Here is a 15,256-nt window from a genome sequence, read left to right on the forward strand (position 1 = left end):
AAAAATCTTACTTATTAAGATTTTTAAAATAAAAATTATTAATGAATTTTTAAAAATAAAAAGTTTTTATTGTAGAATGAAAAAGACTTTCAAAACTGCGATTAATAATTGAGATAGCATATTTCCATCTTTCTAATGTTCGCGGCACTTGACTATCGCGTTCCCTGTTTTACTTTTCCTCTGGGTGCACATGGTCGCAAAAATAAAGCATATTAAACAGTTTAAAATTATTTTTGTACCATAAAATTTCACGATAAAATTTTTCTTTTATTTATTTTTTTTTATTTTTGGCTTTGTTACGATTGTCGGGGCAGAATGATACAACAGTTTAAAAATAAAAGACTTGTATGATTAAGAGCGAAGCGGATTAGTAATTTTCTGGATGTTGTTGAAGAAGGTTGTTTTAGAAAGCTGTTCCTTGATGAGCGCAAAACATAAAAGAACACCGACTTTGCAGGCGACAAAAATGGAATTAATCCATATCGATCCGCAGTCCCAGCTGATCGCAGCCTTTGCGAAGCCAGATATCAGGCAGTTTGTCGCCGCCCTGAAAAGCGGTGCCAGAGCTGATATGCATTACAGGCGTCAGATAAACATATACGAGAAGGCACTATCCACACCAGGCTGTCGGGAGTTCATTGAGGCCTGCATCGATAACGGCTGCCAGGTGAATTATGTAAGTAGTGCATACAAGAGGTGATGTCAATGGCGATCCCCAGCAGAGATGTATCTTTCCCCTTCCCAGTATAACAAGGCAGTGAACATGGCCGCCGTCCACTTTGCCGCAAACTCAATGGATCCAGGAAACCTAGCGGGGCTCCTGCTCGACCGTTCAGGAGAAAAGGTCCAGGTGGATAGCAAGTGCGGATATGGTACGCCACTAAGCTTGCTGGCCACCAAACTCACAGAGGATAACGCAGTGGCGGTGCTATCTTGCATGCAGCTTCTGCTGGAACACGGCGCTTCTCCGAACTCCGTCGACCAGCGTAATGTGACCCCTTTGCACGAAGTACTTCGTTGCAGTGTGAAAACCAAGAGGCTGGAGCTAGTGCAGCTTCTAGTTGGCCACCCGGACACAGATATCGATAGCTACCACGTAGGCAAGGTGCGCCGACTACTGCAGGCAGAGTTTCCGCAGCTGCCACTGCCGAAAAGGCTTGAAACCGTATCACAGATCGATATCAAGACCCTCCAACTGGCGCTGGAGGATGGAGATGATGACCTGTTTGAGCAGCATTTCGCTGCATACAAGACCGCGGCGGCCCATCAAGAGATGGCGTATGAGGAGGAGTACTATAGTCTGCTGAGTGATTGTATCCATTGGGGCAGGCAGAGACCTTTCAAAGCTGTCCTGGCCACAGGCATCGATATTAACAAAGAGTCCAGATTGGAGGATCTCGTCCACCTGGCCGTATGCAGGGGCAACTGGTGGGCGCTGCAGCGGCTGCCACTGGAGCCGAACCTACGGATTAGTTCATCCTCCAAGCTACTAAACCTGGCCATAGACCGCCTAGAGGAACCTCCCTTGAATGGCTTCAACCATCAGCGCTGCTTTTCGATCCTATTAAACTGCGATCGCGTGAGCGTAAACAGGAATAATCTAGTAGATCAGGTGCCGCTTGCGTATGCGGCCAAATTGCGAAATACTCTGGCGATGCATAAACTCTTGGAGCATGGCGCCTACATTGGCACTCAAGGGTCACAGGGATCAGCGGCCATCAATGACATGCCGCCCGAGGTGCTCGAGGAGCACTTTGACTCCTGCATCATTTCAAATGGCTGTTTGCGTAGTGAGAATGACTTTGGGATCACCATCGATCACAAAAACCTCATACCTTGCGGAGCTCAGGTTCACGATGAAATGTCCGCCATCTCTTTTATAGCCGAGTCGGAGGAGATGCGGCATCTGCTGCACCATCCGGTGATCTTGAGCTTTCTCTTCCTCAAATGGCGGCGTATTTGCGTCGGATACTGTCTGAATTTTATGCTCTATTTACTATTCACCACGTCCATTATCACCCACACTCTCCTTAAATTATACGCGAGCGAACACACGGATCTGGTAATGACATTTAGAATTGGTTCCTGGCTGGGAATTGGCTATCTAATTGTTCGAGAGATTTTTCAGTTAATTGTTGCTGGTACTAGATACTTTCGGTCTCTAACAAACATCATGGAATGGACTCTTATAGCACTATCTATTCTGACCTGCATTCAATTACCTTTTGACGAGGAGACGCAGCGCATCCAGGCCGCCTTTACCATCCTCCTGGCATCCGTAGACTTCTGCCTGCTGGTGGGCTCCCTACCAATACAGACCGTTTCGACGCACATGCTCATGTTGCGCGAGGTTTCGAACAGCTTTGTGAGGAGCTTTTCCCTTTACTCAGTCTTCGTCGTGACCTTCAGTGTGTGCTTCTTTATCCTCTTCGGCAAAGTGGAAAAAAAGGATGTTGATGTCAATAGAGATAGTACCACGCATGCCCCGGAAGAGGATATGCCGGACCTGCAGACCTTCTCGAAACCCATGGTGTCCCTGATCAAAACCATAGTGATGATGACAGGCGAACTGAATGCCGGGGATCTGAAGTTTACTTGCATCTTTACCTACTTTTTCTTCCTGCTTTTCGTTCTCTTCATGACGATCGTGCTATTCAATCTACTGAATGGTCTGGCCGTGAATGATACTCAGGTGAGTGTAGAGTGCTCCCACAATTTTCCGCTCTTATTACCTATATTCTGACCCACAGAATATTAAGCGGCAGGCGGAACTGAACGGCGTAATTTGCCTAGCCTCCCTGGTAAGCCGGTACGAACGGTGGTTCAAGGGCAACAAATTCACGCGAAGCTTCTGCCAGAAGTTAGGGGTCTATCCCAAGTACGAGATCCCCCGCGGTGTTGTTATTCGGCCCAACGATGGCAACAAGGTGCTCACATACGCCATCAATTCGGGGCATATAAAGCGCCTGGAAGCCCTGCCCTTTCGTTTATCCTTCCTCGAACGTTACTCACCGATGCCTGGCCAGATGGTCAAGATGGCATTGAGGGTGATGGATAGTGCAGAACAAAGGCAAAAACTGAAGCAGATCAAGGAGAGTCGGCAGAAACTCATTGAGGACAAGCTGGCGGATATGGCTAAAATGCTCCAGGAGCTCCAGGAGAGGAAATGATGGCTATAAATAGTATAAAGTATATATCTTTTGATCAGGATCTCTTGGCGAATCGATCACCCGTCTGTCCGTCCGTATGAACGCTGAGATCTCAAAATCAAGCAGAAGGGTTGGAACTGTGCAAATGCTAGGGGTTCCTAACTCCCATTCTTCCAAGTTTTTTGATTTGTCAATACCTAATTTTCAAATAAGACCACTCATTAAAAAGTTATGATCAAAAAGTGATATGAGCAAATAATCTATATTAATAAAACCCAAAACAATAGACAATAGGCCTAATTTTCCATAGTCGAAATAGTCGGCACATAGTTGGAATATGCTTCCAAGTAGGCTTTGCCACGAAACTTCAGAGTTCGTAGGCACTTTCCCCTGACTTCCGGCTCATTCACTAGCCTTAGTCCGAGTGGTGAGCACGTGGAACGCGTCTGCCTCGTAGAATCCAGGCTTCCGTTTTGGTTTCCGTTCAAAATTCCAGTTTAAATTCAGTACCGAGAAATGGGGGTGTTGCAGAACGTCCAGCGGTCGCTGCTCATGCAGCACAGTGTGGGATCGCTGACCTTCAAGCGGATGTACGACGTCCAGAAGATGGCGGTACGTCGCAGGCGTTTGGAAATCATGAAGAATAAGAGGAAGGACAATGCTGCCCCCTGCTACATGGCCATTCGTCGCTCCGAGAACCGCTGCAACCAGCCGCGTCTCAAGTTGCCGCGGCCCGAGTGCATGGACGACCCCTGTGGCGACATGGAGCTGCCCATGGACCTGGATCACTACACGCCGAGCGACAAGGCGAAGCGCAAGTACCAGCGAACCTGGTGCGAGTGCTACCTGATTCCCAAGGCGGCCGTGAAGGCCAAGAAGAAGTATCCGAATAGGCCGCGCCGCAAGTTCGACTGTCCCACGGTGAGCCAAGTGGAGTGCCGCGACGAGGACATGAATCCTCCGGCCCAGGGACGCATTAAGCCGGAGAAACTGATCGAAGTGCCGCGCATTGGGGAGTGGCCCTGCTGCAAGATTCCCTCGCCAGGCTGTCCGGAGGCCAGGAAGCCACCCTCCTGCGATGTGGGCCGCATCCCATCCTGCTGCAAGAAGCGACGCACCCAATATCCGAGCTTCTCGGAGTGCAAGAAGGAGCTGCTCGACCCCATCATGCCGTGCGAGTGCGAGAAGAAGGTCAACCTGTGCGACGTCTGGGCCTACTGGCGCCGGAAGAACCACTAAGCCCCCGAGGATCCCCTCGAAAAACCATGGAAATCAAGGCGGAATGAGAACTACATCTGGATCGAGATGCCCCAAATCAGCCAGTGAGAAGTATGCGTAAACAAAGTGGATCGCATGTATTATCGTTTATACTTTGTTTATGGGTTCCCTTATAAAGTACTGATCCTCCAGCATCACTCAGCACTAAACTAAAGGCTTTATTTTACTTTTGCCGAGCTTGATTTTATCAAAGCCGATTTATACAAATTTTAAGTTGAAATTATACTTTTAAATATGTTTAAAAAAGGATCTGGTGCTTTTCTAAATTAAGTTATCTCTATATAATATTTTTAAATTTTTTTTTTGTTAGGATCTTATCTAAGTTGTGAGGTTTGAAAAAAGGTCTTTTGATGATTTCCAATTTGAATTTTCTAATATTTATAGAATATTGAAAGTCTGTTGCAATTCTATTTTATTCCCTTTTACAATTTAGATTTTACTTAAAAACATCTGTTGATGTTAGACACATTCACATTTTATTTTTATTGATCAGACTTCAGCTTCACTATGGCTCTTTGAGACTTCCAAGGGTTCGCACTGAATGCGACTTTCAGGAATGCTTGATGGTTAATTCTTGGCAGTCAGCGAGGTCCTTTTGCTGTACTATTTTTTCCAGTTCCTCCTCCTGCTCCTCCTCCGCCGGCAGCTCTTTAGTTGGAGTGCTCTCCTGTGCAATTCCTAAAAGGGATTTGCATGCCGCTGAGATGTTTATCGCAAATTGTTGCCGTCGTCTGCGTCGTGGAGGATGTTGTGACGTCGTCTGGCGGCGCACAAATGTCAACAGCACAAAGCTCTGACGTTTACATTGAAAGTCACTTTGGGCGCCAGGCAGCCAAACAGACAAACAGAGGGATCCTGGGGGCCAAAAGAGAGCGATGGCTAATGAAAAGCGCCAACAAAATCCAATGCATTTTTATTTAAATGCAAATGTTTAGCCTGCCAGCAAGTGTTTAATTGCGGAGCCCGGCATTGACAAGGAGGATTCCTGAAAGGACCAAAAGCTGAGTGCCGAGCAGTTGGGGCTGTGAAATGGAGCCCAGAATGTGCCAAACATTCGTACTCGCTGTTGTTTGGCCGAAAGTATGCCCCCGAGTGACATTTCGCACAAATGAAATGTATGGCTGAAAAGTTGTCTGTTTCTGTGCCCGAACAAATAATTTTATTATAAAAGTTGCTCCTGCCTCTATTTGTGTGGCTTTTCGTGAGTAATAGACACCATGTTTTTGTGGCTATTTTTTTAAAGCAAATATTTTATATCCTAATGTTGATCTTACATTTTTAATATTTTTTTTTATTTGGTATTTCTTATTTTAAGGCCTAGTACTCACTTCAATCAAAAAAGGCAACGAAACGAAAATTTTTATACAAAAATGATTGAAGTGAGTACTAGGCCTAAAATAAAAAAAAATTGTAGGCTCAGATGGGTACAATTAGTTTTCGATAAAATGTTTTCCTTCAAAATATTTTATTTTTGTTGAGAATAGGAAAAACTCTCAGGCTTCGGCAATTCGTCTATAGTCGTGTATGGAGAGGAGACAGCGTCTGGAGGGTCAGGACTTATGGCTAACTGGTCAGTTTTAAATTTGACAATATTTGTCGTCTCCTTGGAATGTAAAAATATTCTTTGAGGAACTGTGCTAGAAGAGGATATTTCTTCAGGGGGATCCGGACTTCGGGGAAACTCAACATTTCGGAGACTCAACTTGGCCATCACATCGGGATCGAATATGGGTGGCAGGCTTATCTTGATTTCTGCAATTTTCTTTCGTTTCCATTTTTGAAATAAAACATAAATCAGCACGAGCAGTGCGATTACGATTAAGCACGTAATAAGAATACCAATGAGGCCAAAGGAGTTTGACTCTGTTATTACAGGGTCCATTGTGGGTTCAACATACCACTTCATGCCACCGCCGAGAATACCCTTGTAGATCGCTGATACGGCCATATTTAAAGAACCCTTCGGCTCTTTGAACAGATGCGACCTTTCATCTTTTGAATTCAAAAAAAACTTTAACTGCTCATGGTTTTTGCAAAATTCGATACTGTTCCGAAGGGAGGGGCACCAGTAAATATAAAAGCCGGTCAACATGTCCTCTTCCTCTGGAGGATCCCAAGTCAGGGTGTTGTTTTCGAAATGGTACCGCAGGTTACGCGGCTGACGAGTATGATTCGTTAGACTGGGCACTTTCAGCTTACTGCTTTCCGCGAAAATACCAATTAAATCTCTTCTCCAAAGGGACACGGTGGCCTGCTGAGTGAAATTCCAGTCATTAAAGACGGCAAATCTTTTGGCTGTTATCTGTGGCTGCTCTCTGAAAGACGAAAAGTAAAATACATTTTCATAATTTGAATTAATTACAAAAAAATTTACCCCGAATTTGTTAGTACGATATATGTTGAGTTGGGTTCGTAAAAAAACATTTCGTCTTTATGCTCCCAGAAAACGTAAAGCTCTTTTTTTTTCGAATCGTAATGAAATCCGTGCGGCAAAAAAGTAGGCGGCTTAAACTTGAAGTCTAGAACATAATAAGTACTTAACCAGGGCGCATAGCGGCAGTTAAATCGCACCTTTAGTTTAACTTTATAAATGTCATAGTGAGAGGGCACGAACACGAAGCACACATCTTTCGGCTCTTCGAAGCCAGCTTTTAAGTAGCTAATTATTTTGAGAAAAGTATTGCTGCTCCGATCCTGTGAAGTCACAAACACAGTCCATTCGTATGAAATAGATTTGTTAAACGCACTCGAGGAAAAATCCACGCAAATTACGTCACCCGACCGCTCAATCTGGGGCTGATTAGTAGGCCAATACGGCACTTTCATTTGGTCGTCAGTCAATTGAACAACTAGTTTCCTTAATATACCTAAGGAGTTGTCCTCGACCGTGAAGTTATGACTAGATCCTCGAAAATGATGTGGATACGGTGGTTTGCATGTAGTTATACCGTGTTCCTCAAGCTCGCAGTCTTCAATAATTGTATTATCCATGGTAACATTTAGTTTAGAACCAGGAATTACTTCAAAGTCCATGTAGACGCAGTGCAGATCAGTCTTGATATCAGAATATGTACATTTAAAGAATTCCACTCGCAGGAAGCTGGAGGGGGTGATGGTGGCTTTGGTTGAGCCATTATCCGGCCAAATGCAGCGTAGTTCCAGTTTATCTTGTGCATAAATAACCATTCTGCTACAAATGGTGAACTCGTCGACGAACTCTGTTTCCAACGTAATGTTCTCCAACTTTAGCTGAATATCCCACGGTTTTGAAGTGGAGTCGTTGAAAAAACAGCACACAGAGTAGTTCGATTGGTTAAGCAATCCGTCTGTTATGATATGTAAATTTCGGTGAAGTTGGACAATCGACCAACAACTGGCCACCGCCGCCACTAGTAAATACGTCTGCCAGCTCATGTCGACTTCGGCACAATGATTCAGTAAAGAAATTCATTTCGGTTAAGTGCTACTTATCGCTATGCTCAATCTGTCATATACCCGTATTCGATCCCAAAAATAGGAATTTTAACACTGATATCATAATGCTAGAAATGGAAGCATATACACAAATCTCCTGTTATATCTTGGTTTTGGTTGGTTGAAGCTGTATAGTGGAAATGAGCAATACTTTAAAAATATCACTATGGACGGCAGTCCATGTAGTGACGAAGCGCACCAGGAGAGTGTGCGAAGGCGACTACTATATATACACGAAGAAATGAAAATCTACTGTGATGGTCCGATCATAATGAATGATACACCTATCGAAAGGTATTGCGAAAACTAACAGGATTGCATACCAAGACTTTAAGAAAATCAATTGGATTGGGAGAGAGAGCGGTGAAAGTGAAAAAGTGAAAATTTCGAAATTTGGAGCTGTTGGGGCCGGTGGGGATAAATGCCCCTCGCAATGTTTTGGTTGTATTCCTTTTGAAAGTTATAGCCAAAATAAGATTTTCTTCTTCTTCCCAAAATGAAAATTTAATTCTGTTTGTCAGTTTGTCCACTTGTTCAAAACATGTTTTTTAAGTTCTGAAAATTTGATATGACGTTCATCACATCGATATAAAAAACTTTTGTTTTACCACTTTTGGAAAAACCCGCTAGTTTAGCGGGAAAACAGCTATAAATAGATAAAATTCGGCACGCTGCAATAGAAAATGCTGTTTCTACGCAAACTAGTGTCTCAGTTTTTGAGCTATCGGGATAAAACTTTCCCAAAAGTCTTTTTTCTATTGCAGGTAGTATATAAGTCGGAACCAACCGGATCGGACAACTATGTCTTATAGCTCCCATAGGAAGGATCAAAAAAAAAAAATTTTACATTCTACTCTTGGGAATATTTTTTTTTATATATTTCTGAATTTCGGCATTTTTGTTTTTTAAATCGGATCACTATATCATATAGCTGCTATAGGAACGGTCGAAAAATTTATTGGAAATTAATGGGATAAAAATTATATCTTTGTTGGTTTTTATTACATTTCCTTCTACTCTGGGATATGACTATTTTGAAATATTTCCGAATTTCGATTTTAATTTTTAAAAGATCGAACTACTATATCATATAGCTGTGATAGAAACGATCGAAAAATTAATGTGAAATAATAAGAAATTTAACATTTTTGCGATTTGTAAATTAATAGAATGATCTGCAAGGGTATATAAGCTTCGGCTTGCCGAAGCTAGCTTCCTTTCCTATTTTGTAATGCACCCACCCAATGTTAAAAATCAAAATATATACATAAAACTAAGAATGTGGATGGCAGGGGCGTAGCCAAGGGGAGTTTTGGGGTGTTACTTTTATGTTTCATCTTCGTTTTGGTTGTTTAAAGCTGTAGTATAAAACCGCATGAAAACTTGGGGATAAAATGGTTTTGCATTAGATTAAAAGCAAAAGCTCAAATATTTATTCTCAAAAATATATTTCTATATAAAACGCTGTGAATTCTTTTTATACCCTTGCAGAGGGTATTATAATTTTGGTCAGAAGTTTGTAACGCAGTGAAGGAGACGTTTCCGACCCCATAAAGTATATATATTCTTGATCAGGATCAATAGGGGAGTCGATATAGCCATGTCCGTCTGTCCGTCTGTATGTCTGTTTCAATACCGTTTGCGAGCTCATTTTAAAAGCTAGCGCCTTGAAACTTTCACAGTCATCCTAGCTCCCATAGGAACAATCGGATATAGCTTTCACAAAATGAAGATATTTCGCTCAGTGTAAGAGCTTTTGACATGAATCTTATTCTTTTACGCATACCTTGATCAGGGTAAAAGTGCCTGCCGATCGGACGTCTATATCTTATAGCTCCCATAGGAACAATAGGGTGAAATCGGTCAAAATTTTACGTTTTTCAGGATATTTCGCGCAAAATATAAGCTATTCCCATGAAACTTTCCAAATCGTATTTTTTTGTGCGTACCTTGATCAGGGTAAACGCGCGTGCCGAACAGACGTCTATATCATGTAGCTCCCATAGGAACAATAGGATACAAAATTTTAAATCTTTATTTTTTTCAATTATATACTTCCGTCCTCGTTTATTCATATTTTATAGAGTAACATGTATTGAACTGGCAATATTTCTTTGTTATACATGAACAATGTTCATTGAACATAGCCAACTATCCGCGCCCCCTTCTTTTTTCCCCCAGTCGAATAGGCTTTATGTGTCCCCCCAGTCGTGGAGATTATGATAAGGCTTTACGACTTTGGCTGTCCAGTAGCTGGCTGGATTAAAAGCTTTTTGCGGTTGGGTTATGGGATGTGGGGAAGCCAGGGAGAAGAGATGAAATGTGGGGTTAGTATAGAGCCCTAGGCAAGGTAAACAAACAAATTTAGTTATGACCAACAAAGTTGCGAGGCCCCTTTGCCTTACAGCTCGACCAATTAGCTGGACGACGGTGGTGACCTTAATTACACGTGCACTTTTAGTGCAACCAGTGTGCACTATTGCCCCTTGTTCCGATATTTGTTGCAGTTTAGCCCATAATCCGGACATGTGTATATGTGTAGTGGCACCCACATAACCATAAATGTAAAATGCCACGGGTATGCCATTCCATTTTTGTTTCTATATTTTTTTTGGTTTTTCTGCTTCACTCAGCTGGCTACAGTTTACACACTTTGTTGGCTCCGTGTCCGGGTCTAAATGCTGCTGCTGGATTGTTAATATTATTTTATAATTTCGTTTTATTACTCCTACTCTGCCGCAGAGCGTTGTAAACATGTTGTCGTGAATGGACGCGGGGTGCCATTTGGGTAGTCAAAGTGTGCCATTAAACGTTAAGCAGCCAACGGAGGGCAAAGCGTTAAATGCCGGGCGGGGATTTCGATGGTCATTTAACCCGGAGACCCCCACCCCCAAACAACTAAAAAATAATACAAAAAACCTTGCTAAGATCGCTTTAAGTTCTTGGCTGGCCAAAACATTTTCTTGCAAATTTATTGAGCGCAAAAATCCTTTGAGGGAAAAATCAAAACAGCAAGCAAGCCAAACGGAAAAAGTGGTTTGCATATTACAGCTTATGGATGTGCACTTACACAGCACTTTGTGATGGTTGTTACCTTTGCTTTCACACACTCTTGATCAATCTGTATTCTCTGGATTTGTTATTCCCTTGAATTGTTTTTGTGTAGCTTTAGTTTCAGAGCTTAGTGATGTGAAAACGGGTGAAAGGAATAAGCTTTTTTATGGTATTTTGCCTGCATCTGTTTGATGATTTTCTTTGTTTTCTTTTAAAACGCAATATTCACTTTAAAACAAGGAGATTATTAAGGAAATTTCCCACATAGACCTCGAGTAAATTGTTTTTTTGTTTATTTTCCCAGTATTTCAATCATTTTCCAGTGAAAATAAATAAAATTTGTTGCCTACTTTGCCGCAGCATTGTAAATTTCGTCTTTCATCAATCGCCTTGCCCATCCTATATTGACATTTATTGAAGGCGCAATTCTATTGACATAATTCAAATAGGCAACAACGTGCCACGCAATTCAAACGCGACAAAATGTAAATTGGCCGACAGGAGGGAGTAAGAGAGAGAGAGAGGGAAAACTACGTGCCGAAAGAGAAGACAAATCAATTTTAGGGAACACAATTTGAGGACTTGGTAGCGGAGGTGGTGGGAGCAACAGCAAAACCCGAAATGATAATGAAGGCACAAATTTTTGGCTCCATTGTGCGAGTGACAATGGGACAAAGATAAAAATGACAGCCACAAGCTGGCGGCTAAGTCAGCGGGATGAGATCTCCGCGGGGACTGACTGACTGGGCACCATTGTCTCAGGATGGCCGTTAGGATCCCAGAGTGGGAATCCCGGAATGGGTAATGCACACACATTGTGGCAAAGAGTTTAAGCAGATGTTGTCTGGCCGGCGTCTAACTGTCAGACTGCGGCTTATCGCCAGCGTTTTGACAACTGCCCAGTTGCTTTTTTGGCCATTTTGCCGTTTTGCTATGGCGGCTGCCAGTTTAATTATGACATTTAATTTCGAGTTCATTGTCGGCCAAATCTCTGGCTGCGCACAAAAGCATGCAACAGTTTTTTTGCAACAACTGCACAAGCGGAAGTACATTTGTCGTTGGCTGCACAAACCGGAAGTTGTAGCACACATGTACACATCACACAATCAGTGCCTGTGTGTATATATGCCGCAAATATCCTACATATAAAAAACATTTCCCATTTGATAAAAGCTATTTTGTGCTTTAAATTTATTTCATATTGTCCTAGGCATTAGGCAAAATTTATTAATAAATTGTTAATATATTTAATTTGACATTAATGACTAATAATTCTCCCATTAAATACATAAATAAACAACTTAATTTCAGATTTAGCCAAATGATGAATTCCAAGCATAAGTTTGGTTTCTTGAGAACATTAATAGCAATCCATTATTATGTTGGGTTGGTCTGGTAACCATTAGATCGAAGCTGGGTCGGATAATGAAGCCATTTTCGGCCAGGGTGCCGATTTAAGTTGCCATTTATGAAACATGTGCCGGCATTTATGCATATTAAATTAGTCAGCTTAGGCAAATAAACAGGCCAGAGGACCACCGAACCCTTTTTTATGGTCCCGAGAACTGCGTCATATTCCCACACATTTTGCTTAATATTCAGAGGTTCAGCTGGCCCCAAAAAAGAAAAGAAAAAAAAAGAAAAGAGCAAAAGCAGAAGCACACTCTGGTGGCAGCAGGAAGGGATCCATATAATAGTTGTTTGGGGCAACTTAAAAACGCATGTTGGAACTTTTCAAGTGTGAATTGCTCTTCATTTTTGCAGCCGACAGACCCCCAATGGAAAAACTGGGCAAGCTGAAAGGAGCTGAACTGAAAAGGCGTTCGTTGCCTACTTTTCCCAGGCACTGTATTCCTGCGAAAATATATGTATGTATGGGGTGTAACTGTGAGTGTGAGACGCAGTTGTAACAAAAAGAAACATAAAATAAAATGGCAACGGCAGAAATGTTTTATAAAAATTTATATGAGCATAATTTGTAACTGCAGGAAAAAAGGAGAAGGAAAACGCTCACGCAGAAAGAAAAGATGGAAAAAGAGATGTTACAACGACGCCTCCTACGGGGCGTATGGGTGTTTTTCAGCGCGTGTAGGCGGTGGGCGTGGTCCCGTCAGACAATGGAAACGGAAAATGGGCTGCAGATGTAGAAAATGAACATATTTTCGGCTGTGGCTGAGTAGAGCAGCTCGATTTGAATTGCCAGCCACGCTGCGGGTGTGTGGGTTATGAAAAGAAAACACATCCCTAGAAAATGAGCGTCCAAAATTTAAGAAATTCCTTGCAAATGTCCCACAGAGTTCATTTTGATTTGATCTTTGACTTGATTTTTTCAACTAAATTGAAGAATATTACAAGAAGAAAATCTGAGTTTTTGCAAACCTTCAAAAATAAATAATGTTTTTTTACAGTCAGTATACCTATTTTTCGGCACATAATGAAGAAAACTAGAACAAGCTACGGACCTAAAATAGGTGTAGGTTTAATTTTTATTTATTTGTTTCTCTACCCAGACTGTCATAAATTCCAGAAAATCCAGGTCAACTTTTGATTTTCAATAAAATGCCAATCCAATAAACTCAAAAATATTTTGGTAAACTGCAGTGGCCAAAACTGAAACCATTTTTTGGTTACTCTGTCGAACGAAAGTGATCAACAGTAATTAAAGAGAAATTTGCAAACCAATACTGTAGTCAGTGTTTATCAGTTTTCCCCCTATTCACCCCCTTTCCCAAGCCTTTTTAGCTGCTTTTCCAGATTTCCAAACTTTGGCATGTGGCACACAATTAAGATGCAAATTGTTTTTGCACAAAATCAAATTTCCTTTCTCCGGCAAACAACAACAGGCATATCAGTTTGCCACTTGCCAAACTCTTTTCGTTCTCCTATCTCTTTGTAGTTGTTGTTGCTAAGTGACAGATACAACAACAGCAGCAGCAACAACAACAATTGGGGGAAAATGCTTAAATGTCGTTCAAGTTTGCGAGTTAAGTGCACTACGTATGCAATCGACACATGTGTGCAACAAAACTCGTTAACACTTGAAAAGTTTCATGGGCCCGAGGGCAAGTCGGGAAATTCTGGGCTCACTGCACTTCGCACACACACACAGTGATACCAAAAAGGACGAAGGGACGTGTCGTCTGTGTGTGTGAGCAAAGTAATGCTGCTGAAAAAACACTTAAGCAGAATGTTGTATATATTCTGTAACCAAGTGAGGCGCTGAGTTCAGTTTTCCTCCATTTAGTTCGTTAGATAAATCTTTGCAACATTGACAGTGTGTGTATGTATGCCTCTGTGTGTGTTAGCCAGTAGCTGAGTGCATATGTGTGGTGGCCTTTGGGCATCTTGTAATCGTTGGGGTTGAGACCCGATTGACAAGTAGATGATGCCGGCAAAACAGCGTCTGGAATGCAAATCGTTAGCTCGCTCAAAGAAACTCCCTGCAAATTGCTTAAAAGGATCAGTTAGCATTGGCCCAATGGCTTCAAGGGTTTCCAGACGACTTCGCTCCTTAAAAACAAAATGGTAATTAAATAGACTAGAAATAACCACTTATTTGAAAGGACTCTTTTAAAGGTACATAATACACCTAAAAAATTGTACACCTAGAACAGTTAAAATTTGAGATATTTTCTTTATTTATTTGAGACAAAACGTTCTTGAAATTATAATTGAGCACATTTAAATAATTATAATCAGTAAAATTTACTTCAAAGGAATTTTTTTATCCATTTATGAATGGTACAACCATTTAAAATTAATAAAGGCAAGCTTTTATTTGTTAGTATTATGAAAAAACAAGAGAGAACGCTATAGTCGGGTGCCCCGACTATCAGATACCCGTTACACAGCTAAAGGGAGTGCGAAGGAGATGGAGAAAAACTTTGATCCGCCGTAACTTTTTAACGAATGGTCCGATTTAAAAAATTTCTTCTACATTTCGATAGGTATTGATAAACACAATAAAACTGCATTTTTACTTTTCCAAAATATTGAAATTTTTAAAATCGTATATAAGCGATTGTGGGCGTTAGAGGGGGCGTGGCACCCTTTTGAAACAAACTTGCGCTGCGTAGGAACTCCTAGAATCTGCATGCAAAATGTCAATCTTCTAGCTTTTATAGTTTCCGAGATCTCAGCGTTCATACAGACAGACAGACGGACAGACAGACGGACAGACAGACAGACGGACAGACGGACAGACGGACATGGCTAGATCGACTCGGCCAGTGATCCCGATCAAGAATATATATAGTTTATAGGGTCGGAAACGCTTCCTTCTACCTGTTACATACTTTTGC

At 41.8% G+C, this 15,256-nt stretch overlaps 3 protein-coding genes across 3 annotated transcripts; 2 read left to right on the top strand and 1 right to left on the bottom strand.

The window, feature by feature from the left end:
* Positions 1-466: 466 nt before the first annotated feature.
* On the top strand, positions 467-3,170 carry LOC108057987 (transient receptor potential cation channel protein painless-like). Its single transcript, XM_017142466.2, has 3 exons — positions 467-676; positions 746-2,692; positions 2,751-3,170. The coding sequence occupies exons 1-3, from the start codon at positions 467-469 to the stop codon at positions 3,168-3,170; spliced, it is 2,577 nt and encodes an 858-aa protein (XP_016997955.2).
* A 382-nt stretch (positions 3,171-3,552) lies between these two features.
* On the top strand, positions 3,553-4,676 carry LOC108058001 (uncharacterized). The gene has a single exon (XM_017142476.3). It carries the CDS (start codon positions 3,666-3,668, stop codon positions 4,386-4,388), a length of 723 nt encoding a protein of 240 aa, XP_016997965.1. The 5' UTR covers positions 3,553-3,665; the 3' UTR covers positions 4,389-4,676.
* Positions 4,677-4,977: 301 nt separating this feature from the next.
* Positions 4,978-7,841, bottom strand: LOC138912225 (cytokine receptor-like). The gene is made up of 3 exons (XM_070212127.1): positions 6,802-7,841; positions 5,919-6,742; positions 4,978-5,105 (listed from the first exon to the last, which is right to left on the bottom strand). The coding sequence occupies exons 1-3, from the start codon at positions 7,839-7,841 to the stop codon at positions 4,978-4,980; spliced, it is 1,992 nt and encodes a 663-aa protein (XP_070068228.1).
* Positions 7,842-15,256: the final 7,415 nt, after the last annotated feature.

Source organism: Drosophila takahashii, chromosome 2R (genome assembly GCF_030179915.1).
Source record: "Drosophila takahashii strain IR98-3 E-12201 chromosome 2R, DtakHiC1v2, whole genome shotgun sequence".
Classification (NCBI taxonomy): Eukaryota; Metazoa; Arthropoda; class Insecta; order Diptera; family Drosophilidae; genus Drosophila; species Drosophila takahashii.